The 22,771-nt window shown below is 33.8% G+C and overlaps 5 protein-coding genes across 5 annotated transcripts; 3 read left to right on the top strand and 2 right to left on the bottom strand.

Moving 5' to 3' along the window:
- Nucleotides 1–3,213: 3,213 nt before the first annotated feature.
- Nucleotides 3,214–4,551, bottom strand: MONOS_13313 (uncharacterized protein; the record flags this gene model as incomplete). Its single annotated transcript, XM_067866006.1, has 3 exons — nucleotides 3,214–3,504; nucleotides 4,001–4,036; nucleotides 4,216–4,551. The coding sequence occupies 3 exons, from the start codon at nucleotides 4,549–4,551 to the stop codon at nucleotides 3,214–3,216; spliced, it is 663 nt and encodes a 220-aa protein (XP_067722429.1).
- A 1,305-nt stretch (nucleotides 4,552–5,856) lies between these two features.
- On the top strand, nucleotides 5,857–10,522 carry MONOS_13314 (uncharacterized protein; the record flags this gene model as incomplete). Its single annotated transcript, XM_067866007.1, has 2 exons — nucleotides 5,857–8,964; nucleotides 8,989–10,522. 2 exons carry the CDS (start codon nucleotides 5,857–5,859, stop codon nucleotides 9,445–9,447), a joined length of 3,567 nt encoding a protein of 1,188 aa, XP_067722428.1. The 3' UTR covers nucleotides 9,448–10,522.
- Nucleotides 10,523–12,392: 1,870 nt separating this feature from the next.
- On the top strand, nucleotides 12,393–13,945 carry MONOS_18025 (uncharacterized protein; the record flags this gene model as incomplete). Its single annotated transcript, XM_067871004.1, has 3 exons — nucleotides 12,393–12,462; nucleotides 12,534–13,024; nucleotides 13,081–13,945. 3 exons carry the CDS (start codon nucleotides 12,393–12,395, stop codon nucleotides 13,816–13,818), a joined length of 1,299 nt encoding a protein of 432 aa, XP_067722427.1. The 3' UTR covers nucleotides 13,819–13,945.
- Nucleotides 13,946–14,268: 323 nt separating this feature from the next.
- Nucleotides 14,269–16,050, bottom strand: MONOS_13315 (uncharacterized protein). Its single transcript, XM_067866008.1, has 4 exons — nucleotides 15,965–16,050; nucleotides 15,781–15,896; nucleotides 15,224–15,714; nucleotides 14,269–15,165 (listed from the first exon to the last, which is right to left on the bottom strand). The coding sequence occupies exons 2-4, from the start codon at nucleotides 15,857–15,859 to the stop codon at nucleotides 14,401–14,403; spliced, it is 1,335 nt and encodes a 444-aa protein (XP_067722426.1). The 5' UTR covers nucleotides 15,860–15,896; nucleotides 15,965–16,050; the 3' UTR covers nucleotides 14,269–14,400.
- Nucleotides 16,051–16,718: 668 nt separating this feature from the next.
- On the top strand, nucleotides 16,719–18,359 carry MONOS_13316 (uncharacterized protein; the record flags this gene model as incomplete). The annotated part of the gene is made up of 4 exons (XM_067866009.1): nucleotides 16,719–16,943; nucleotides 17,130–17,183; nucleotides 17,288–17,624; nucleotides 18,121–18,359. The coding sequence occupies 4 exons, from the start codon at nucleotides 16,719–16,721 to the stop codon at nucleotides 18,357–18,359; spliced, it is 855 nt and encodes a 284-aa protein (XP_067722425.1).
- Nucleotides 18,360–22,771: the final 4,412 nt, after the last annotated feature.

Genomic DNA, 22,771 nt, shown 5'->3' with positions numbered 1-22,771 from the left:
TATTTAAAACTTACGAATCTTCCCTTCGCCTCTCAGATACCACCAAAAAGCTTGTTGTGCATCCTTCCGATTCACCAGCTGGGTTCAACAAAACGCCCATGAACATGCCAAACGCCACATTGTGCGTTGCAGCTGCTGCAGATGGTTATTCTTTGAAAAGCATCGTTTAATGGCCTTCAAAGATAATTCCAGCCGAATTGCGTGTGATGCTCAGCTCTTCAATAAATATCTGGGAAGACAACGATAGCTGGATGACCGACGCAATATTTAGAAGATACGCAGAAGATGTTCTCCTTCCAGGAATCGTGGAAAGACGAACTCTTTTGAACAAAGATGAAGAAAGATGCCTTCTTCTATTGGACTCTCATCCATAAAAAGTTCAGCCCAACATTTGACAAATATTCGCTGATTCCTCTATCGACGTGGTAACTTTTATCCCCCACAGCACACACCTCACTCAGCCTCTCGACCGTGGAGTATTTGCCGTCTTCAAAAAATGTTTTAACACAAAATATGTCGTTCATTCTTCTTCATCTGTCTCTCTTCGAATAAAAGCAATTGCAAATGCCCTTCCTCAGGCTCTGCAAACAGCATAATTGCCTGAAACAATTGTTTCATCACTCATTAAAAGTGGAGTGTTATCAAATCAATGGCATGCTGTTCTTTCAACGTTACCTGATGAGCCTTCTGCAACACTGAAGTGAAAGAATCACAGATATGATTGTCATGGAAAAATAATTACAGATGAAGATTTTTTGGATGAATGGAGAATTAAAAAGAAAATGAAAGAAGAGAAGATAATGAATAATGATAATGAAAAAACTATGGAAAAAAAATTGTTTGAGGATGAAAATCAAAAGAAAATGATAAAACAAGAAAAAAGTGTTTTGTATTGATTATTCTGGAAATGAAAGAAAACAAGAAAATTCCAAAAAAATAGTCAAGAGAGAGTTGATTGACTATGTTTATTAATAGTGAACTTTTTTCAAAGAAACAAACACGCTTTCATGATAAAAAAATTTTTTTATTTTTCCATACCCAGAAAAAAAAATCCCGAAAAAAAAACTACACTTTATTTTTTTTGCTGAACACTTCAGCGAAGTGCGCGAAAAAACAAAGAGTCATTTTTTATAACAAAAATAGTAATATCCATCTATATCAGTTTATAGCATTTCAGAAATAATTAAAAATACAGTGTTTATTCAGCCAGAAAAGCTTCAGATATCTTTGGGACATGGATTGGTGAGATAGATGATGCTATATGAAAGGAAAATTATTTTCAAATTTCCTGGTGCTTTAGGTGCTGTTTGTTGTGCATCCTCCTTTGTTTGCTTTGTAAACACACTCGATGCAAGGAAACAAGTGGATCTTTGGGAAGACAATGGGAATGCATTCCCATTGATCGACTATCTGCTTGTAGGTAACTTCTTTCATCGGTGATAATGAGGGTGGTGTCGAGATCATTTCAGTTTGCACAAGTCAATCGAAGCTGGAGAATAAAATGGTTTGTGTATTGTTGTATTGTGGAATATTAAAAAAAAAGAGGAGGATGAGGAGGAGAAGTCAAAATGTTGAACGTATTGATAGGATGCAATAAGAAGATATATCGTCAATCACAATACTTGCTTATTGAGAGGAATCTGAGATACTAAAGAAGAGAAAGCCTAAACAGAAGAAGAAATCAACAAAGAACGTGATGCATTGTTCACCACTGTCTTTCCGTCTTCAAATAGCTGTACGAACTCGCCCATCATAATTATTAACTTTCTGTTTTTTGTCTCCACTACGCTCTTTATCAGTGTCACGATCTCTTCTGCAACTGCCTGGAATCTTGGAAAATCCCACATTTTCATGTTCTTTCCTTCAAAATAGACTTTTTGTCATTCTCAGCCACATGTGACTTATCTCCACCAGCTGGTTCAATGCATAGAATGCATGGTCTGCCTTTAAAGAGAGCTGAATGTGAGACATTCGAGTGAAATGTGTGAAATCTGCCACTTTTCATTTTATTCGTTGCCAGAAGAGCATAAAGTGCAAAAGTGCGGATAAAACTGGTATTTTTTGTCATAATTCCTGCTCTTCATCTAAATAAAAAGTGCTCCTTCCTTGTGGGCTGTCCTCACGAAGGAAAAAAAAACCAAAGGATTTTTCTTTGTGGAATTCAGAATAAGAATGCAAATAAGAAAATAAATTAGAATTCAAAGAAGAAGAAGAAGAAGAAGAAGAAGAAGAAAAAGAAGAAGAAGAAGATGGAGGAGAAGCCATTTCGAAATGTGTTTGAAAGAGCAGTTCTGTCTGTTTGAAGAAGTGAGTCAGCAGCTGTCTAGGATGATGTTGAAAAAATTGAAAAGAAAAATTTCACAAAAAAATAATTCTGTAAATCGAGCAAAGACAAATCTTTATGATTCTTCTTTTTTCATTCTCTCCTTCTTCTTCTCTTTTTCTTTCTTTCTCTCTCTCTCCTCTTTTTTTTTCGTTCCTTTCCTCTGTTTTCTTCATTTCCTCTGTCATCTTTCTCTTCTCACTCCAAATTAAGAGTGTCAATGATGATCCATCTCATATCATATCACGCTCCTCCAGTTCATTCACTGCTTCTCTCTCATTCTTTCTTCATCTTCATTGCACTAATTCAAGCTTTCTCTTCCATTTCACTCTCTTCCCCTGGAAAATATTGTGATTTTTCGTCTTTTTTTGATCATTTCCCCTTAATTTGACATCTGTCATATAAGACAAATAAAAAAGTTGGAAAAAGCGGGGTATTGAATATTGGAGATTGATGGAGGATGAGAAGCGGATGAGAAAAATGAAGAGGAAGAGAAAGAGGAAGGTGATGGAGTAATCGATTAATGTTGAATAAAATATATTGAAGCTGAAAATCAAATAGGGTCATATTTTTTTTAGTACCCATTTCTTTTATTAGTTCACAAATATTTCGAAATGAAAAATTCAAAAAAAATACAAAAAAAATACAAAACTCGAATCTAATTTGCGAATGACTTAACTTTTTCCATTTCCTCGTTCAATTTCATCAGATGATTCTTTCTCTATATCGTTCTCATCTTGAAGTATTTTGAATTTTCTTTTCAGCTTTTTTGTGAAATTCATTGTTTCATCATTTTCTTAATCAGAAATGTTTTCTTTTTCATTTTCCATTTCGCTTTTCTTTTTCAATTAATCATCCCACTCATTTAGCACCTTTTCTTCTGTTATTTCTTAACCGTAGAAGTCAAATCGATTTTCATGCGAAGGAAGAGGATTAGTCGATAATTGAGGTAGCTTCATCAGAATTGGACCAGACGAGTCTTTCAGCACGCAGCTGCATTTGAATGCTCTTTTGATTACAGAAGGTGATAGCTCGGAATGTATTAATTGTTGGATAGCTTCAACAAGAGCTGTTGTTTTCGCTGCTGAAGACGATGACGAAGGTGATTCGCATTGTGAACTCATTTCAGATTTCAGAACAGTAAATATTCCTCGGTCCAGTGGCTGGCAGATGTGTGTGTGCTGTGAGGGATAAATGTCACAACATCCACATTTTCTTTTTTGAACTCTCGCCAGATTGTTGGATCCTCTCGAGAAATGTGGGAGTTGATTAGAAGCAAGCAGTGCGATTAGTCGAGTGACATGCGTTGCCTTCTTTCTTTGATCAAAGGGAGAAGAATTGTGAGCGCATATTTTCTGAACGTCGAAGATTCCATCTATCCGCATTTATTCCACCAAATCTCAAGATTTGAAGACTGAAGAGGCTTCAAGTCATCAGGAAGTTTGAGACTCGGCCACAGAATCACTGAAGGAAGTGATTATCCATCAGCTGCGACCTCCGCAATCAGTGGAGAATTCGCCATTCGCACCGCAGATTTAGCAAAACATAATTTTGCATTAACTGGATGAATAACACTCCGATTGGAGCTTTCGTGAACCCTAAGTGAAGACTCATCCGTTAAATATTATTGCATTGTTGTAACTATTGTTCAGATGTGATCCATTGAGAATATCATACCAGTGGTTTAGAACTTGTTGGCATGTTACCGCAAGCCTGTTTGCGTCAACAATTTTCGTCCTTGATGTCTTCAGCAAGTGATTTCTTTTGATGAAATCGTAGGTAACGGATGCAGAAACTTTAACATCTACCGTGTTTTCTGGTTTTTAATCATTAATAACATTTTCAATCTTATTCATATTTATTTATTCATTTCGAATAATATTTATGCAGACCAATTCGCTCATTTTCTTGATGGTTAAGCTTGCTCCAGACAGTGATTCTGTTTTTATTTCATCCAGCACTGTTTGCTCTTTTTCGCCAATGACCACACCATTTGTTCCAATTTCAGAAACCAGTCTGCCTTGTCGAACATCCTTCACCGCACGCTTGATTCGAATTTTGCTGAAATTTTTACTGTTATATGCATCTACCAAATGCAAACCTTCTTTGTTAACAATATGCGCCATTCGCTCCAGTGGATTCCGAAATTTCCGATATTTGTATGTAAGCATTGCCCCCTGCAGCTTCAGCTGACCCGCAGAAGATTTCCTTGCAACTTCCTTTTTCATTTTTTATTATTTGGGTAATGATCATTAAGCCAATTTATTTATTTCATTATAATAAATTTCAATTTTCATTGAAATTTTATTTTTTGTTAATTAAATGCATATTTTTTAGTATTACATTAATTTGAACCAACCTGTAACTGATTGAATTTCAACGGGAGGCTTTTAACCACCCCATCCCCCCCATAAGAAACAGGTTATTAATTTTAATGCATTTATTCAGTTGATAATATTTTTCTTAAATACCAAAAAAAAAACTATTAATAAATCGAAATGTGGGAGGCTGAATAATTGATTTTGAAAAAATAGGATCGAAAAAAAATAGGATCTAATAAAAATGACACTTCTAATATCACCGTTATCATAATCAGAAGCAGAGAAAGTGGCAGAAGCAAAAGTCACAATGAAAGGGAAAGAAAAATAAGCAGATAAATAAAATAACAATGATGATGTCATTGTGATTAAGTGTAATCAGAACCCGTTTGGTTTAGAACGAAATTGATGCATATGGTATAAAAACGAAGGATGTGAAGAGAGAGAAAAGAAGAAATATTGGAAAGAAAAGAAGACAAAGAATCGCACAATTGATAGTTATTCTTCTTTTTCTCTTCATTTGACAATGTAAATTTCTCATTCTTTTTCTTTATCTTATGATTCTTCAATTTCTCTTTTTGATTTCCTATAAATGAATTTTTTCCATGTTTCTCATTGTTTTCGCAGCTAATTTTGTTTTCTGTTAAACAAGTTAAATTAACTTTTATGGTAATCATTGCCATTCACAAATAATTAAAAATTACAACGAATATTAATCAACAGTAATGGCAATTCCACCAAATTTCATTTTTTATTCATCTGTCTTCACGATAAAAATTATAATTTTTGTAACATTTTTCGCATTTCTTTTTCAATAATATCCTTCAATTGTAAAACACATTCGCAAAAGCCAAAAATGTTAATTATTATGGAATGCATTTTTTCGAATCATTTTTGTTATTAGAATGATTTGATATGTTTTTTCAAACAAAACAATAGAGACAAAAATATTAAATAAAAACTGACTGCATTTATTCGCAAATAATAAAGTTTTTGAAGAAAAAATAAAAAGAATTTTTTCAACAAAAAAATGTTTCTCGACCAACAAATCATATAGCAAATATCAATTCATTGTTTCAAACAATTTCTTATTTCATTCAAAGCTTTTGATGTTTTATTTTCTTTGAAATTCTCTTAAACTTTTTTGTTTTTCAATTTACATTTTATACAAATATTGATCAAAATTGAAAATTTAAAAAAAGTGTTTTTTCAAGAATGTTTTGGGGATTAATTCTTTTCCAGACTATAATATCGATTTACTCGCTAGACGAGCCATCACAGCCAATTACAACAGTGTTCGTTAAGCAAAGCGGGAACAATAGCAACAGTGGATTGGATATTGGCCAGGAAAGGCAATCTTTGTTTTTAGCATACATACTCCTGAGTGATGAAACCGTATGCTACATGAAAGTTGTTGAAGATGCAAATCCAAAAACTGCGGAAGTTTTTGAATTTAGAAATAAGAAAAGAGTTACACTTGAAGGATGGAAAAGTGATGGAAGTGGAAACACCGAAGTGGAAATAGACTGTGAAGTGCATGAAGGAATAGATCCATTTAATTGCTATTGCGATGTGGAATTCAAATGGTTGGCATTTCACATTCCAACAACATTGGATAAAAAAGGAGTTGAAACATTTGGACCATTATCTTTGATTAATGGGCAAAAGGCAAGTTTGACAATAAGCAATTGCAGATTTATTCGGCCACCAGTGGGAAGCGTGGTTGATTATCGACTTGTTGATGCAAATGGTGGATCGTTAACGATGGAATCAGTTGAATGCGCAGATAAAGAAAATACATTTTCAACGATGAGAGAAGTGTTTTTTGCAAGTGATTGCGAAACGGTGATATTGTCCAATTTGAATTTGAAGAAAATTGATTTAATTGATGATCCAAATGATGATATTTTTGCAGAAGCAGTTGTTGATGTCTATAGTTACAACACAGACATCAAAACTGATCTTACATTGAAAGGGAGCACATTTTCGGAGATAAAAAGCGCAAGCATGGTATTTGCATTTAAATCTTATAACAAAGATAGTACATTTACTGTTGGAGATGGAGGTGTCACAACATTTTCGTCATGCCATACTGATTATCAATATGGCTCTGGGGTATTGTGTATACGAATGACTGCTATTACATCAGTAAGTCAGATTAAATGGCCCGAAGATGGGAGGAATCTGATATTTGACAAATGCACATTCGGAGCAGGTAATTCAAAAAGAAGTACTGGACTATTATTGATAATGGCGAATGACTCGTTATTTGAAAACCTCGCAGCAGAAATGAAGAAAAGTTTTGCAGCTAATTATAACAGAAGGGATAATTTGTGGAATATTGTTGGGACCGACAATAATATGATATATGAATGTGATTTTGTATCCACGTATTATGATCCCCCTCTTTCAAAGCCAGAAAACATGACAAAGGCCTTCGTAAAGAATGGAGGTAAAGGAAATGGAATCAGTGTTGAATTAGCAGCCTACAGTTTAAAGGATGCATACAACTTTTTAGAAAAGAGTGTGAAATGCATCATCGAAACTGTCAAAACGGAAGATCCTCTTCCAGCTGAAGTGATCACATTTGATGTTGACAACGGAATAATTATTGAAGGAGTTAACAGTGACGGAAATGGAAACGCAGAAGTTGCTATCGATTGTGATGTTAGCGCATCGTCTGCTTTATTTACATGTGAAAAGGAGGTTGAAATCAAGTCTTTGGCCTTCAACTTTCCAATTTCAAGCTCAAAATGGACAACTTTGATTTATGGAAATGAAAGGTCAGCGTCACTTTCCATCAGCAATTGCCGATTTGTCAGAATTGGAGCGCAATCATCATCTGTTGAAATCACTGCAAATGCTGGTAAAGAAAAATCCGCAGTTGGCGGTCTTGTGAGCGTTGCAAGTGGGAAAGTTGCAATGAGCACTGTCTCATGCACAGGCAACAGCATGATTGTTTCGTTTTCTTCATCACCTTTTTCTTTCAGCAGTGTGAGTTCAGCTTCGTTGAATGGAATGGAGATCAGCAACGTGAACATTCAAAATGGAGCAGCAATTGCGATTAAAGATGGAGAAAGCACTTCTTCAACAGTAAGCATTGAAGGGCTGAGCATGAAGGAAGTGAATTCAGAGAAAGGAGAAGCGGCTGGCTTGGAGATTTCTTTGAGTTCAGAAGAATCAACAGTTGCGATTGGAAGAAACGGCAAATGCTCATTCAAGTCGTGCACCGTGCCAAAAGGGAAAGCAGGGGCAATATACATTCGGATGGCAAAGATAAAGCCAAATCTTCTGCTTCCTTCTGGTGGCAATTTGGATATTGACAGCTCAAACACAGTTGGGCCGACATCAAAACCTACTTCCTTATTCATCGAAAGCGAAGGCATTGATGAATTCTGCAATCAAGAAAATGTGTTTGAGTTTGCGGATGCTTTCGAAGGATCGACAGCTGGATGGATAATGGGAAGAAAAAACAATCAATCATATTCTGAGGATTTGTATGAGAAGTATTTGAAGTGGAAGAAGAGTCAAGAACCTGAACCAGAAGGCAAGAAGAAATCAAATGCAGGAACAATTGTTGCGATTGTTATCCCTATTGTTGTTGTTATTATTGTTATAGTGGTTATTTGCATCGTTTTGATTTCAATTCAGAGGAAGAAGAGGACACACGTGGAGAAGGAAGAAAATGCATATGAAGTGAAAGCAGGTGAAAGAGAAGAAGAAGAAGAAGCATGCATATCAGTGAAGAATCCAGCGACAGAATCAGATTCGAGTGAAAGTTCATCATCCAGTGAGCATTTGGACAATACAACAAATGACAATAGCAGAACTGAAGAACATTTGCAGAAAGATGAAGAAAAGAAAGAGAAAGAAAAGAAAGCTGAAAAATCAACACATTTAATAAAAAATATTGAAATGGAAGAAGAAAAAGAAGAGAAGAAAGAAAAAGAAGAAAAGAAAGAAGAGAAAAAAGAGGAGAAAAAAGAAGAGAAGAAAGAGAAGAAAGAAGTGAAAAAGGAAGAGAAGAAAGAAGAAAAGAAAGAGGAGAAGAAAGAAGAAAAGAAAGAAGAGAAGAAAGAAGAGAAGAAAGAGAAAAAAGAAGTGAAAAAAGAAGAGAAGAAAGAAGAGAAGAAAGAGGAGAAGAAAGAAGAGAAGAAAGAGGTTAAGAAAGAAGAAAAGAAAGAAGTGAAAAAGGAAGAAAAGGAAGAAGAAAAGAAACCAGAAAAGAAAGAGGAAAAGAAGTCAGAGGAAAAGCCAGAGAAGAAAGAGGAGAAGAAAGAGGAGAAGAAAGAGGAGAAGAAAGAAAAGGAAGAGAAGAAAGAGGTGAAAAAAGTAGAGAAGAAAGAGAAAGAAGAGAAGAAAGAAGAGAAGAAAGAAGAGAAGAAAGAAGAAAAGAAAGAGGAGAAGAAAGAAGAGAAGAAAGAAGTGAAAAAGGAAGAAAAGGAAGAAGAAAAGAAACCAGAAAAGAAAGAGGAGAAGAAAGAGGAGAAGAAAGAAGAAAAGGAAGAGAAAAAGGAGAAAAAGGAAGTGAAAAAGGAAGAGAAAAAATATGAGAAGAAAGAAGAGAAGAAAGAAGAAAAGAAACCAGAGAAGAAAGAGGAAAAGAAGGCAGAGGAAAAGCCAGAGAAGAAAGAGGAGAAGAAAGAGGAGAAGAAAGAGGAGAAGAAAGAGGAGAAGAAAGAGGAGAAGAAAGAGGAGAAGAAAGAGGAGAAAAAAGAAGAAAAGAAACCAGAAAAGAAAGAGGAGAGGAAAGATGAGAAGAAAGATGAGAAAAAAGAGGAGAAGAAAGAAGAAAAGAAAGAATAAGAAAATGAAAAAGAGAAGAAAAATGAAGAACAAAAAGAAGAGTTTGAGGGAACAGACAAATTGAATGAGATGGAATTAGAAGTCTATTTGAAGATGATCCGATTAAAATGACTTATTTTTTTTCCCCTATTTTCCTAAAGCGTCTGCTGATGCTTGCAAATATTTCAATGAAAAGCGATTATTCTTGAGGGAAAAAAAAAAGAATTGGATGAACAAGAAGGAATAAAGATAACAAAATGCATTGTGAAAGAGAAAATAAATTTCAGATTGAAAGAAAGAAAGAAAGAAAAGACGATTTTCTGAGCATGAAAGAAGAATTTGACAGAAATAGAAAGATTTTTTCAAAGAAGAAGCAATAAAAAAAGAAATTTCGTCGATAGCACGAAATTCTGATTGCACAAAATATAACGTTGTTATTAGCGTAGCTCTTTTTATCAAAGTTTTCTTTTATCCTCTTTATTTTATTTTTTTTTTTTTTAGCATTTTCTTTTTGAAGAATCATGAGACTTATCTTTGATAATTTTCTCATTTTCAAAAGAATACATCAACAACACAACTTCTTCTCTCTTCATATTTTTTAATTGATTAGCACCTGAATTCTTCTATTTTTTGAAAATTGAGAATTTTTTCTTTATTATTTTGTATGAAATTTCATTTCATTTCTTTTCTTTTTGAAAATTCTTGTTTTTTTATCCATTGAATGGCTTTTTTAATAATCCTTCTATGTAATTCATCTTTGTGTGTGTGTGTGTGTGTGTGTCTTATAGCTTTTGATTTTTTATTTATTTATTTATTTATTTATTTATTTTTTGATTTTTTTTTGATTTTTTTCTTTTCTTTTGAAATTCATTATTTTTAAAAAAGAAAATAACAAAGGTTATTTTTCACTAATGATTTTCTTTGTTTGTTGAATGAGTTGTGAAGCAATTTTCTTGAAGATAATTGGAAAATAAAGATGATTGTCGTGCTGTTTTTCATTGCCCTCGTTCAATGATATAATATCTTGATTGTATTTTATAGAAATTCTTTCGTTTTGGAGTTTCTTTTAAATAGTAAAAGACTGTAAATCTTGAAATTTCATTTTTGAGTTAATTTTTATTTTATTGTTTCCAATTGAAAAAAAAAAGGAATAGAATTTAAAAAAAAAGAGTAAGATTTTTCTTTTTCTTATGAAAAGCGCTTTGATTAATATTATTTAATTTAGAAATAATCAAAAATATTCCCAGCTTCCTCCTTATTCTCCCAATAAAAAAACTCTTTCTCTCATTCTTTCTTCCATTTCTTTGGATCCTTTTGATGCACCTCCCCTTCTCCTTCTGAATGAAATCTGTTGTTTGCCTCATCCAAAATAGCATTTCCATTGCTCTTTTGTGAAATTCTTTTGATTCTTTCTTCCATCATCTTTGTGATATTCATTCTTTTAATCCTCATTTCTTTCTCTTCTTCTTCTTCTTCAATTTCTTTCTTTCTCTGCTCATCAAAAGCGAAGGCAAAGCTCCTTTTCCTATTTTTCGAATGAAATTTTTCAGATTTTTTATTCAGCTTATCAAAATGACATATTTCTTTCCCCTTCTCTTCAGCTTCCATTTGAAGAATTAAAAGATAGTTTAATTAGAAGGAGAAGAAAAACGCTGATGATAATGTTTCCTTCTCATTGAATGAAGAAGAAGTTATTGAAGAAGAAGAAGAATTTTTGAATGTTGTTATTTTCGATGCCTGCAAGGTGTTCGTCACGAAACAGCTCAAATGCAGAAAAGAAGGAAACTTTTCATCTGAAAATAATGTTGATACAAAAATGATGGATTGTCGAGACATTCAAAAAGAGGTCCTTTCATTCTTTAACACATTTTCATCATGCTAATATTGCTGAAGTAAAGGGGGAGAGTTTTTGAATTGTCTGACGAACGCCTCATTTCTACAAGAGCATCTTCCTTGAGAAAACAAATGTTTTTGCCATTCATCTTCGTTCTGATGGAGCAGAAGCTGAAATGTCGGCCAATTCCTTCCATATCCATAACGCCAATGCTTTTGGTCTCTGAAGAAGAAGAATAACTATTCATGCATTTTTTTCATTGCTCCTTGGCAACAGAGTTGTCTCCAAATAATTCCTTTTCCAATCTCTTTTCATCCGAGGCAAATGTATTTTGCAGCCAATAATGCTCAATCATTAAAATAGAATAGGATGGACAAAACGCATCACCCAACTCTTATCAAGTGCAAAGCCAGGCAGCTTGGCCAGTGAAATCAATTTTAATCGTTTTGCTTCAAATAATCCATTTTTAGATGGCCCAAGATGCTTTTGCAATAAAGCCATCCAACCTTTTTCTTCTACCACTCTATTGGTTTTTTGTAAGAAATTGAAAACAATTTTTTGTTGGTTTTATCCATCTCGATTTTGGCATTTTTCACTTCTTTTGCCTTCAGCAATCACTTGAATCCTTTTGGATGAAATTAAAATCTGTAAAATAATATAGCCAACGAGTCCCTTCAAGAATGCAAACATTAGCTGATCTTTGGCTTTCGACAAAACAATCAAGAACTCAAAAAAGTCATGAAACTTTTCTTCTCAATCCTTTTGCTTGATTGCAGTTGTCCTCTCCCATCATGTTCCATTTCCATATCGTGAATAAATTCTGTTCCAAAAGGGGAAGAAATCAATTTCGTGGAGCATCATGAATCGAATAGCAATTCTCCATTTGTTTTTGATGAATATTTGTTGGTTTGATCAACAGGAAACAAAAAACTGCCATTTCTTGCCTCACTCAGCCAAATCAGGCTGCTTTCATAGAAATCGTTTCCAAATCTTTATTTAAAAGGTAAAACAATTGGGATAGATACGGTAACCTTCTCAATTTGTCGAATCGTGAACGATGTTTGATATTTATTGATTTTGCTTAATTGTTGAGTATATTCATTGCAAATGAATTGCACTTTAAATTAGCAGAATGGAAGAATTCATTGATGGTAAAATCGAAGACGGAAATAGAGAGATGGCCTCCACTGAAAAGTTTTCAAGTTTGTTCATTTTTTACGGCTTTTTTGAAGCACAATGGTTTTTATCATTGGAATAAAATTTTTTTCTTTAGAATTACTTGAGGAATTGAAAAATTGCAGCGTTACAGAACAAAAAATGAAAATTGAAGAAATGAATAGATTGATTGATGTAATGAATGAAAAAGAATTCCATTCTGTTGTCACGAAAGAACTATTCGACCAAATGGAAAAAATGATTGAAGAAGAGAAACTGACGATGGAAAATGCAATCTTGCTGTTGAAACACATGGGATATTGCAACATTTTGAAAGGCATATACATTGAGGACTTTTTCTTTTCTTCATTAAACAGAAGATTTAGGAAGATGATTGTTGATGAAGAACAGAAAAAAGAAGGAAATGACGAAAAGCTTTTTATTGACCTTATTGAATGTTATCTTTTACTTGACAACCGTTTTTCTTCGGATATGTATCCAATATGTGTTCCTTGCCTTCTGATAGTTGCATTGAATAAAGAGGAAAATGAGGAAACGCAAAAAGAAGTGGAAATGGCGCTGCTGGCTTTGAGCTATATTGGATATTGGGTTTGAGAGCCTTTTTCAATTTTGATATTTATGCATATGTTTCTGATTTTTATAAGGCAATTGAACAAAAATTGTATCTGAATGAGATCAAAACGATCATCGAATATCATCAGGAGCATCACAACCTCACCCGACTTGCCTATCAGTCTGCTTGGTCATTTTTGGTATGCAGATCTTATTACTACAAAAGCCTGGAAGATGTTATTGTGAATGAACTGCATTTCTCAAGAGAAGCAGCAAAAGAACTGGAAGAGTTGTCGAAGAGTGTGGATTGGAAGAGAAAAGAAGAAAGGATGGGGAAAACAGAAAGGAAAACAATGGATATTATTTTGAGATGGATCGGCTTCATTCATCATTTATTTAACAGATTTCATTTGGAGAATGAAGAATATGTTGGACTTTTTAGCGACCTTGTTGACGTGTTTCGAGCATCAAGAGATAATCACGATGAAGTAGGCAAGAAATGCGTGATTTTATTTAATGAATCAGCAAATAATTTGACCGTGGAAGTTGATGACTTGCTGAAAAGTGGTGCCATTGATGTAATTTTGGAGGAGTTGCATCGACCAACGTTGAATAAAGGTTTGGCATTTGAAAGCTTGAAATTTTTTTATATTCTTTCATTGCGTTTCGGAGGAAAGGAGAATGATGAAATGAAAGAAGCGAAAAGAAAAGAATTGAAAAGGAAAATGCTTGAAAAGATGGAAGAAGAAGGATACGAAGATATCTTCATTAGCTTTCAAAAAACGAATATGTTCTATTTTGATGATGATAGCGGATTCATTCATCTTTGAATATTTCACACCTTCTTTTCAAGGATTGATGAAACGAAAAGCTTTGTATTTTGAAACACAAAATTTTTATTTTTCTTTTTTCAACATTTCATCAAAAATAGAAAACAACCGAATATTATTTTCAACGTATTAAAGATATGTATATATATTGTTTGTTCGTTTCTCGTTATTAAATTTTCTCATATCTCAAAAAGAAAAAATTAACAAAAAAGCTGTGAAGTTCATTTATCCATTTTTTAAAGACAAATTTAAAAGCAATTTTTTTTCATGATTTATTGCTTTTTCAGGATGAAAATGAAAATCTGTCGTTTCGTCTCGAAATAAAATGTTTCTGAAAAAAAGAATAACGAATTTATAAAAATTCCTTATTCATATTGTTCAAATATTTGATCCCTCCGACTTATTTTTCAAACAAAAGTCAATCCTTTTTCAAATTATTAACGGTCGTTTCATTCCCTTTTGCAGAATTCTCTGTTGAAAAATTCCTCAAAAAGTTCTTCAAAGGATAGTATTCCCTTTTGCGAAATGATGAAAAAATATTAAAATACATTTGAGTTGCAAAATAAATAACATCTCATTTTCTCAAACATTAACAAAATAATCAGAAATATTCAACGATAGTTGATAATAAAATTGCGTGCTAAAAAAACCAAATAATTCATGAAAGCTTGTGATGGTATCTTCGTATCCTTCTTCTTCCAGCTTTTCAAACACTTTCTTTTTCGTCATTTTTCTTTCTGGTTTGTCTGCTTCACTATCCATCTTTTTATTTAATCGCACCGAAGCACTCAAAAAGAAGTCCAAGCTATGACATTTAATATTTTTATTCAATGTATAGCGATGAATCTCCTCCAAAACGACTTCAATAGCTCCGCCATTCAGCAAGTCTTCAATTTTTATTTCTCCATTTTCTGCTGCATTTCTCAAGGAAAAAATGCACCAGTAGCTAATTTCTTTGTTATTTTCTCTTGCTGCTCGATACACATGAGCAATGCTGCCTATAAGCTCAGCAATTTCTTCATTCCATAATCGGAAAAGGCGAAAGAAAATCCCCAATGCTTGAAGCCATCTCTTTATTATATTCACTTCATTCGCTTCTTTTTTGCTCATTTCCTCTTCTTTCTTCTTCCAATTCATCCACTTTGCCAGCTCTTCCAGTTCTCTTATTGCCTCTCTTTCGAAATGCACCTCATTCACAATAGCATGTTCAAGACTATGATCAAAGTATAATCTACCTGTCAAAAACTGCCAAGCAGACTGATAGGCAAGTTGTGTCAGATTGTGATGCTTCTGATGATATTCGATGATTTCCGTAATCTCGTTCAAATACAGTTCTTTTAGCACATTCTAATCAGAATTAAAAAAATAGCAAATAACATCAAAAAGGAAATAGAAATAAACATACATAAAATTCAATATTGCCCAAAGCCAATAAAGCCATTTCCACTTCTTTTTGTGATTCCTCATTTTCTTCTCTCTTCAAGGCAACTTTCAGAAGGCAAGGTACAATTATTGAAGACATTTCAGATGAAGGCCATCCATTCAACAACAAATAGCATTCGCAGAGATCAACCAGAAGCTTTTCATCCTTTTCTTCTATCATCATCTTTTCTTCAATGATCATTTCCTGAAATCGATTGCTCAAAAAAGAATCTTTAAATGCAAAATCATAAAAGCATTTCAGCGTTTGGCAATATCCAACATGTTTCACCAACAAAATTGCGTTTCTCCATGATAACGTCTTTTCTTCAATCATTTTGTTCAATGAATCAAACAGCTCTGTCGTGAAAACAGACTTGAATTCTTCTTCACCCATCTCTTCCATTTGTTCATTCATTTCTTCAATTTTCTGTCTTTGCTCATCTGTTGAGCAATGCTCAAGCTCACAAAGCAATTCTTCAAAAGGCATTCAAAAATTCAAAAATTTGTTCAAAATTGTTCAATCCAAATAAATGAGCATACTTGCAAACTTTTCATTCAAAGGCATCTCTTTGTTTCTTCGATCTATCTCATCGTCGCAAGATGTTTTCATTCGTTTCATAAATTAATATTCTCTTTTTGTTCAAAATTGTTTTTATCTCAAAAAATAAAAATGATATGCAAGAATTGATGATGATCGAGCAAAACAAAAAGTTCTCATACAAACGATTTAATTTTTGCTTAATAAAAAGAAATGAAAAAGATATTGCGAAGAAGCCTCAAGGATAAGCTCGTGAAAGCAAAAAAGGAAAAGCCTTTATTTTTTTGATCATAACCAACATATTATTTGAAAGATATAGTTTTTTTTTTTTTTTTTTTTTTTTTTTTTTTTTTTTTTTTTTTTTTTTTTTTTTTTCAGGCTGTTGAAAGAGCCAGGGATAAGATATATTTGAAGAAGAAAAAGAAAAGCAGGGAAGGAAAAATTAAGACTGACAGATGAAAGTCAAGATATTTCAAAGATGACTGACATTGGGCCATGATATTGAACAATTTTGAGGAAAGAAGATCTTTGTGAAAAAAGGGAATTGAAGGCTGGAAATGTGGAAAGAGAGAAAAAGAAAAGATGAATTGACGCACGTTCTCTTATTTTTTGTTGGAAAGATGAAGAGGATTGAGTTGAAAGAGAAAGGGATTTTGAGGCTACTGCCCAGTGGAAAAAGGCACAGAATGAAAATGCAAAAGCCTAAAAAAAAGATTTTCAACAAAACTGTCTGTTTTCAATAAACATTTATCTTTTTCGTTAATTTCTTCCTTCAATCATCTCATTCAATTCAAATATCATTAATACCATCATCTGTTTCTTCTTCAATTCTTTCTCTTCCATTTCTTTTATTTATTCATTTTCAGCTTCTTAAACTAAGTCTGCGCTCCGAACAGCTCCATTTTCCCTATCCTTGAGAAAGTTTGAGAAGAAAGCATCAATGGATAAGTTGTATTCATTGTCAACATCGCCTGTGATCGAACCTTCGGATGCGTCAGCGGGAGAGGCGTCATACACGTCTTCATCAATGATGGGCAGCATCGAGAGGTGGATGCGGATTGTGGTGCTTGAGGCAGCTGTGGTGCAAGCACGGCACATGCAGCTGTCGCAGCAGCTGCTGCGGGGATATGTTGTGGCGCAGCGGGGGTTGCTTTATGGGGGTGTTGTGTGCATATGATGTGGCTCTTTCAGCGATGCTTTCGGTTTCGCTGGTGGTTCCGCTTCCGTCGCATGCAGTATAAGTTGGCACGAAGCCAGAGGGAAAGCAGAATTTTGTGTCGGCTGTATGAATGCGTTCCCGTCGATCTACGATCTGTTTGACCCTTCACTGCAAATATGGTGATCGCAACAGTCGAGGCGTGTGGTGGTGAAGCTGGACGAGGAAGTGATGGAGAGAGAGGATGAAGTGTGAGAAGAAGGGGAGATTGTGGAGAAGGGGCTGGAGGCGGTTTGGCTGAGAATGGAGGATGTGGTTCTGTCGCCTGCGGCGATTGCGCGGCGGTGCTGGAGGAGCGGGAAGAGGGAGAGGAAGGAGAAAGGAGAGGTAAAGAGGGAGGTGATAAGAATGAGGAGAAAGGCGAGTTTCTGACAGCGCACAGGGAGTTTGTGGAGAGAATCATAGAGAACCAGGGGAAGTTGGTAAGTGCAATAGCTCCGCTGGTTGTGGAGGCGCTTGGGCTGAGTGGGCTGAGGTTTGTGAAGACTGATGCTGAAGTGGGTGCAGACAAGTTGCATTCTGTGGAATCCGAAGTGTGCAGTTCTTCTTCATCTGATGGCATCCGACGGGAGAACAGGAGAGTAGAAGAAGAAGCAGCAGATATGTCTTTGGGCATAACTTCAGATGGAAGTGCAGATGGGTGTGGAAAGATGCGGAAAAGGTGCAAATGAAGGCAAATGGTTTTGCAATAAACAAGGAACAATACATAACCGTTGAAGAAGCAGATGGAAAATATTGTTTGATTTGTGTGGAGTGATAAGAAGAGGAAGAGGAAAAGAAAGAGGAAAAAGAAAAAGAAACAGAAGGAGAAGAAGAAGTAAATGAAAGAAATTTTGGATTGGATGAAGAAGATGCAAAAGAGAATAAAAGGAAAATAAGAAATAAGAAGGAGCAGAAGAAAGGCGAAAGAAGGGAACGAAGGAGAAGGAAGAAGGAAAAGGAGAAGGAGGATAAGGAGGAGAAGGAGGAGAAGGAGGAGAAGGAGGAGAAGGAGGAGAAGGAGGAGAAGGAGGAGAAGGAGGAGAAGGAGGAGAAGGAGGAGAAGGAGGAGAAGGATGAATGAAAGAGGCAAGAGAAGAAGAAGAAGAAGAGGAAGAGGAAGAGGAAGAGGAAGAGGAAGAGGAAGAGGAAGAAGAAGAAGAGGAAGAAGAAGAAGAAGAAGAAGAAGAAGAAGAAGAAGAAGAAGGTGATGATGACAATGAAGAAGAAGAAGAAGAAGAAGAAGAAGAAGATGATGATGATGATGATGATGATGATGATGATGAGGCAGAAGAAGAAGAATTATTGCCTATTGAGTATGATGAATCCACAATCAGATTGGGAGAAGAAGAAGAAGAAGGTGAAGAAGAAGGTGAAGAAAAATAGAAGATATCAGCTTTTCCAAGTCAAGTTGGGAGATAGAAAAAATTGAATGTATACTGAACGAGAATGCTCATGCAGCTTATCAGCTTCAACAAAAGAGTCGCTTCTGTCAAACACTCTCAACAAATAACCCAAGCAAATCTTCTTTCTCTCTCTCTTTCAGGCTCATGTCAAATCATTTTCATGTTATGCAACATACAAAACAGATGGCAGAAGTCACGAAAATCATTGTTGAATGCAATCCAAACAAGGATAATCTCAAAACTTCTGAATCTTTTGAAAAAGGATGAAATGACTTCTCTCTCTTTGTGGTATTCCTGTTCGTGGCCAATCTGTTTTCATTCAAAGAACATCTTAAAAGAAACATGAATGAAACAAAAAAAGTCAAACCATCTTTTTGGATCGAAATATTTTCTCATCTCCACTGGATTGGTAATATTAACCCCACTGGCTTTCTTGTTCTTCAAAATTGCCTCTTGTAACATTAAAAAACAGATAACTGGACAATGTATGACTGGCAAAGAACATCATCGAACGCAGTAATTCCATTGTGAAGTTGGCTGTGATATCAGATGAAAACACATATTCCCCAAATTAACAAAAAATGCTCTCATTTTCGAAGACTTGTTCAACGGAAAATCTTCGCTGACAGCTTTCCAACGGGTTTCGCGGAAATGGCAATGCGTTTGTTGTTAAGGCCTGCTGAGTGCTTCATTCTGTTCGCTTCCTCCATTGTCCAACCCTTCAATTCCCTTTCCTTTTCCACAAAACAAACCTTCGACCAAAAAACCATATAAAGCAAGTCATGCTCAAATGATATGCCAAGTACACATCATTTCCCTGAAATGACAAGGCGGTTCAATTCAATCTTTCTGATATTCTCCTCGTTTTTTCTGCATCTTGCTTGAGTTATTTTTCATCAAAATATCACAGTCGATGTTGCACCATATGATTTGCAACATATAACTTGGTTCATATTTCATGCTGGTTTTCTCACAAAATCAATTTTCTCAAACAATCGATGCAAACAGCCACTCGCTCCTCCATCCGTTAACAAAATCCCTGTTCTTCTGCAGTGCCATATCTCGCATGGGTGCATCTGTGATCATGCACATAAGCAGCTCAAACATGCTCTGGCTGCTGCAATTTATCAATCAAAAATCTTCACTGATAAAATTAAAGGTTGCTTTCCCTTATTTATTTATTCAAAAAGGAGATTATTTTGTTTCATTGATTTTCTTGCTTTGAAGCAAAAATCATTGATGCCAAAAGAGGTTTGGAATCCTTTTTTATTAGATATTTGACTTGGTGTTTTTAATTCTTTTGATTCAATTGCTCCACAAATATTTCGAAAATGAATTTATTTGTTGTTTTGAAAACATTTTGCGATTTCACAGTCACCTTCAAAAAAGCAAATATTTTTTGGTTTGCAAAGTGTTATAAGAAATGAATGGTTAAATTAATAAATGCTTCATTTTTCTCTTTTGATTTTTCACTTTTTTTTAGAGAAACTTTCACAGCTGGAACAATTCACTGAAGCAGAGCAGAAACAGAAAATTTTCGAAATGAAAGAATTTATTGATGAAATGGAGGAAGAAGAATTTGAAAATGTTTTCAGCAAAGAACTGTTCGACAAAATAAACGAAATGATTAAAGAAGGGAAAATGAAAATTGAAAATGCTTTTCATTTACTGAAACACCTTGGATATTTCAAAGTGCTGAAAAGAATTTTTTTAATGGATTTGGGAAATCTTTGTTATGCAAAAGATTTGAGAAAATGATTATAAATGAAAATGAAAAGATAGAAGATAAGGATGAAAGGTTGCTGGTTGATCTTTGTGAATGCTGTTTTTTGCTTGACAACGAATCGTCTTTGGAATTTCTTTCAATTTGCGTGCCTTGTCTCCTGAAAGCTGCATTGAAGAAAGAGGAAAGCGAGAAGGCTCAGAAGGAAGTGGAAATAGCATTGTTGGCTTTAAGTAATTTTAACGAATTTGTTGTTTGAACATTTCAATTTCCGTTTTTGATATAAAAATATTATTTGTTTTGTTTTGTTTTTATTAGCTATTGGATAAAGAACTGTATCTAAATGAGGTAACAGAAATCATCAAATATCATCAAGAGCATCACAACCTTACTCATCTTGCCTATCAGTCTGCTTGGGGTTTTTTGATTAACAGATTGAACACTGACGAAAGCTTAGATGGAGAGATGTTGAATGAACTGCATTTTGAAAGAAAGTCAGCAAGAGAATTGGAAAAGTTGACAAAGTGCGTGAATTGGAAGAGAAAGAAAGAAGAGGAAAGAAGAGGAAAAGATACGAAAGAAGAGCTTATTATATTGAGATGGATTGAAACTCTTGAGATTTATTTTCTCGATTTCACAATGTGGAAAGAAGGATATGTTGGACTTATCAACAGCCTTGTTCAGTTATTTCGAGCAGCAAAGGATAATCACAGGGAAATTAGCTACTGGTGCATTTTTTCCTTGAGAAATGCAGCAGAAAATGGAGAAATAAAAATTGAAGACTTGCTGAATGGCGGAGCTATTGATGCCGTTTTGGAGGGGATGCAGCAACCAATGTTGAATGAATATGTTCTATTTGATTGCTTGAAATTTTTCATGAATATTTCAGAAAGATTGAAAGAAAAGGAAGATGATGAAATGAACAAAAGAAAAAGAAAAGAATTGAAAAGAAAGATGTCTGAAAAGATGGAAGAAGAAGGATGCGAAGATATAATCACAAGCTTTCATGAACTAATAGACTTTCTCAACAAAATTTTCCATGATGATTTACCGCGGATATTTCAGATTATTTTGTGAATGTTAAGCCAAATTCTTTTCATTTGGCTTTGTTTCTCAAATTTTCTATTTTTCAATTTTTTTCATCATTTCACATATGCCAGAGATAATTCAAAATGAAATGAAATTAAATAAAAATCATTTATAAATTGTTTTTCCCACTTCTTTTTCAAAATGAAATGAAGAAACAAAAAAAAACAAAAAAGATTTGATATTTAGACAATGTCTTTCTTTTCTTCTTCAAAAGCCTTCCCAAAAAGAAAGAAGCGATAAGAATAATTTTGTAAATTAAGCAATTCTGAATTAATTCATCGATAATAACGAATTTTCTTTCACTTTTTTGTTCTTTTGTTCATCTGAACGTATTTTTGCTGCATTTTCCACCGACCTCTTCAAATCCAAGCAAGTTGAATGAAAAAGCGAAGGAATTCGCAAATATGAAGATACGTTCTCATCAACAAGCCGAACGCAAATCAATATAGGGTGATTTATAAACCCGAACATTTTCATAAACCCGGTTATTTTTTTTTGTTCGTTGAAACAGAATGAATACAACATAAAAATATAAAAAGCAAACTTTTATATGTTTATTTTGCTATTTTATGACAGTACAAGAATTTTTATGTTTCAATTTAAGATTTTGATGAAGATCAAAGGAATTTTTAATTTATTTTTGATCAATTGTTTTGTCCGTTTCGGACTATCTTTCTTTTTCTGTCAATTTTTATGTATAATGTCATAAAACATACATATTGACCTTTAATAATTCCTAATGTTCTATGTTTTTATCTATTTTTTCTATTGTTTTTCACATTTCATCATTTTTGACAAAAAGTGTGAAAATATGAAAATTATGAGCTGTAAGATATTTTTTACTTATTAAAAATGATGTGCATGAAAAGAAAAAGGTTTGCATAAAGCATATACCGGGTTAAAAATTTGTGAAATGTTGTTGTTTTCATTACACACATCAAATATTGAAAATGATAAAAATACTAATTTTGTTTTCAATTTTATTTAAAATGACTAATAATTAAGAATACAAATGCATTATTATCTTATTTACATGACATAGTAATGAATAATTCTCTAAATAAAAAATAAGCTCGTAAATTTTCATTTTTTCATATTTTTTGTCAAAAACGATGAAATGTGAAAAACAATCGAAAAAATTGGAAAAAACAAAAAATATTTGAAACAATAAAACTTCGTTATGTATGTTTTGTGGCATTATACGTAAAAATTGACAGAAAAAGAGAGTTGGTTAAAAATGAGCAAAACAATTGATCAAAAATAAATTAAAAATTCCTTTGATCTTCATCAAAATCTTAAATTGAAACATAAAAATTCTTGTACTGTCATAAAATAGCAAAATAAACATATAAAAGTTTGCTTTTTATATTTTTATGTTGTATTCATTCTGTTTCAACGAACAAAAAAAAATAACCGGGTTTATGAAAATGTTCGGGTTTATAAATCACCCTAGACTTTATTTTCTATTTTTCTGTTTTGATTTGACAGGGTTTCTTTGGGGGTTTTTCTTTCTGTATGAATGAGTTTTTCTGAAATGACAAGAAGATGATAATGAAAAACAGGAAGAGGAAGAATTTGAA

The sequence above is a fragment of the Monocercomonoides exilis genome (assembly GCF_001643675.1).
Source record: "Monocercomonoides exilis strain PA203 chromosome Unknown scaffold42-869251, whole genome shotgun sequence".
Classification (NCBI taxonomy): domain Eukaryota; phylum Preaxostyla; order Oxymonadida; family Polymastigidae; genus Monocercomonoides; species Monocercomonoides exilis.
This window is presented reverse-complemented; position numbering and strand designations above follow the sequence as displayed.

Excerpts from the sequence above, each read along its gene's own strand:
- MONOS_13315 (XM_067866008.1), bottom strand. The coding sequence starts at position 15,859 with ATGAAACGAATGAAAACATCTTGCGACGATGAGATAGATCGAAGAAAC. Across the intron at positions 15,715-15,780 it reads TTTGAATGAAAAGTTTGCAA|AATTGCTTTGTGAGCTTGAG; the intron begins GTATGCTCATTT and ends TGCCTTTTGAAG. Across the intron at positions 15,166-15,223 it reads TGGGCAATATTGAATTTTAT|AATGTGCTAAAAGAACTGTA; the intron begins GTATGTTTATTT and ends AATTCTGATTAG.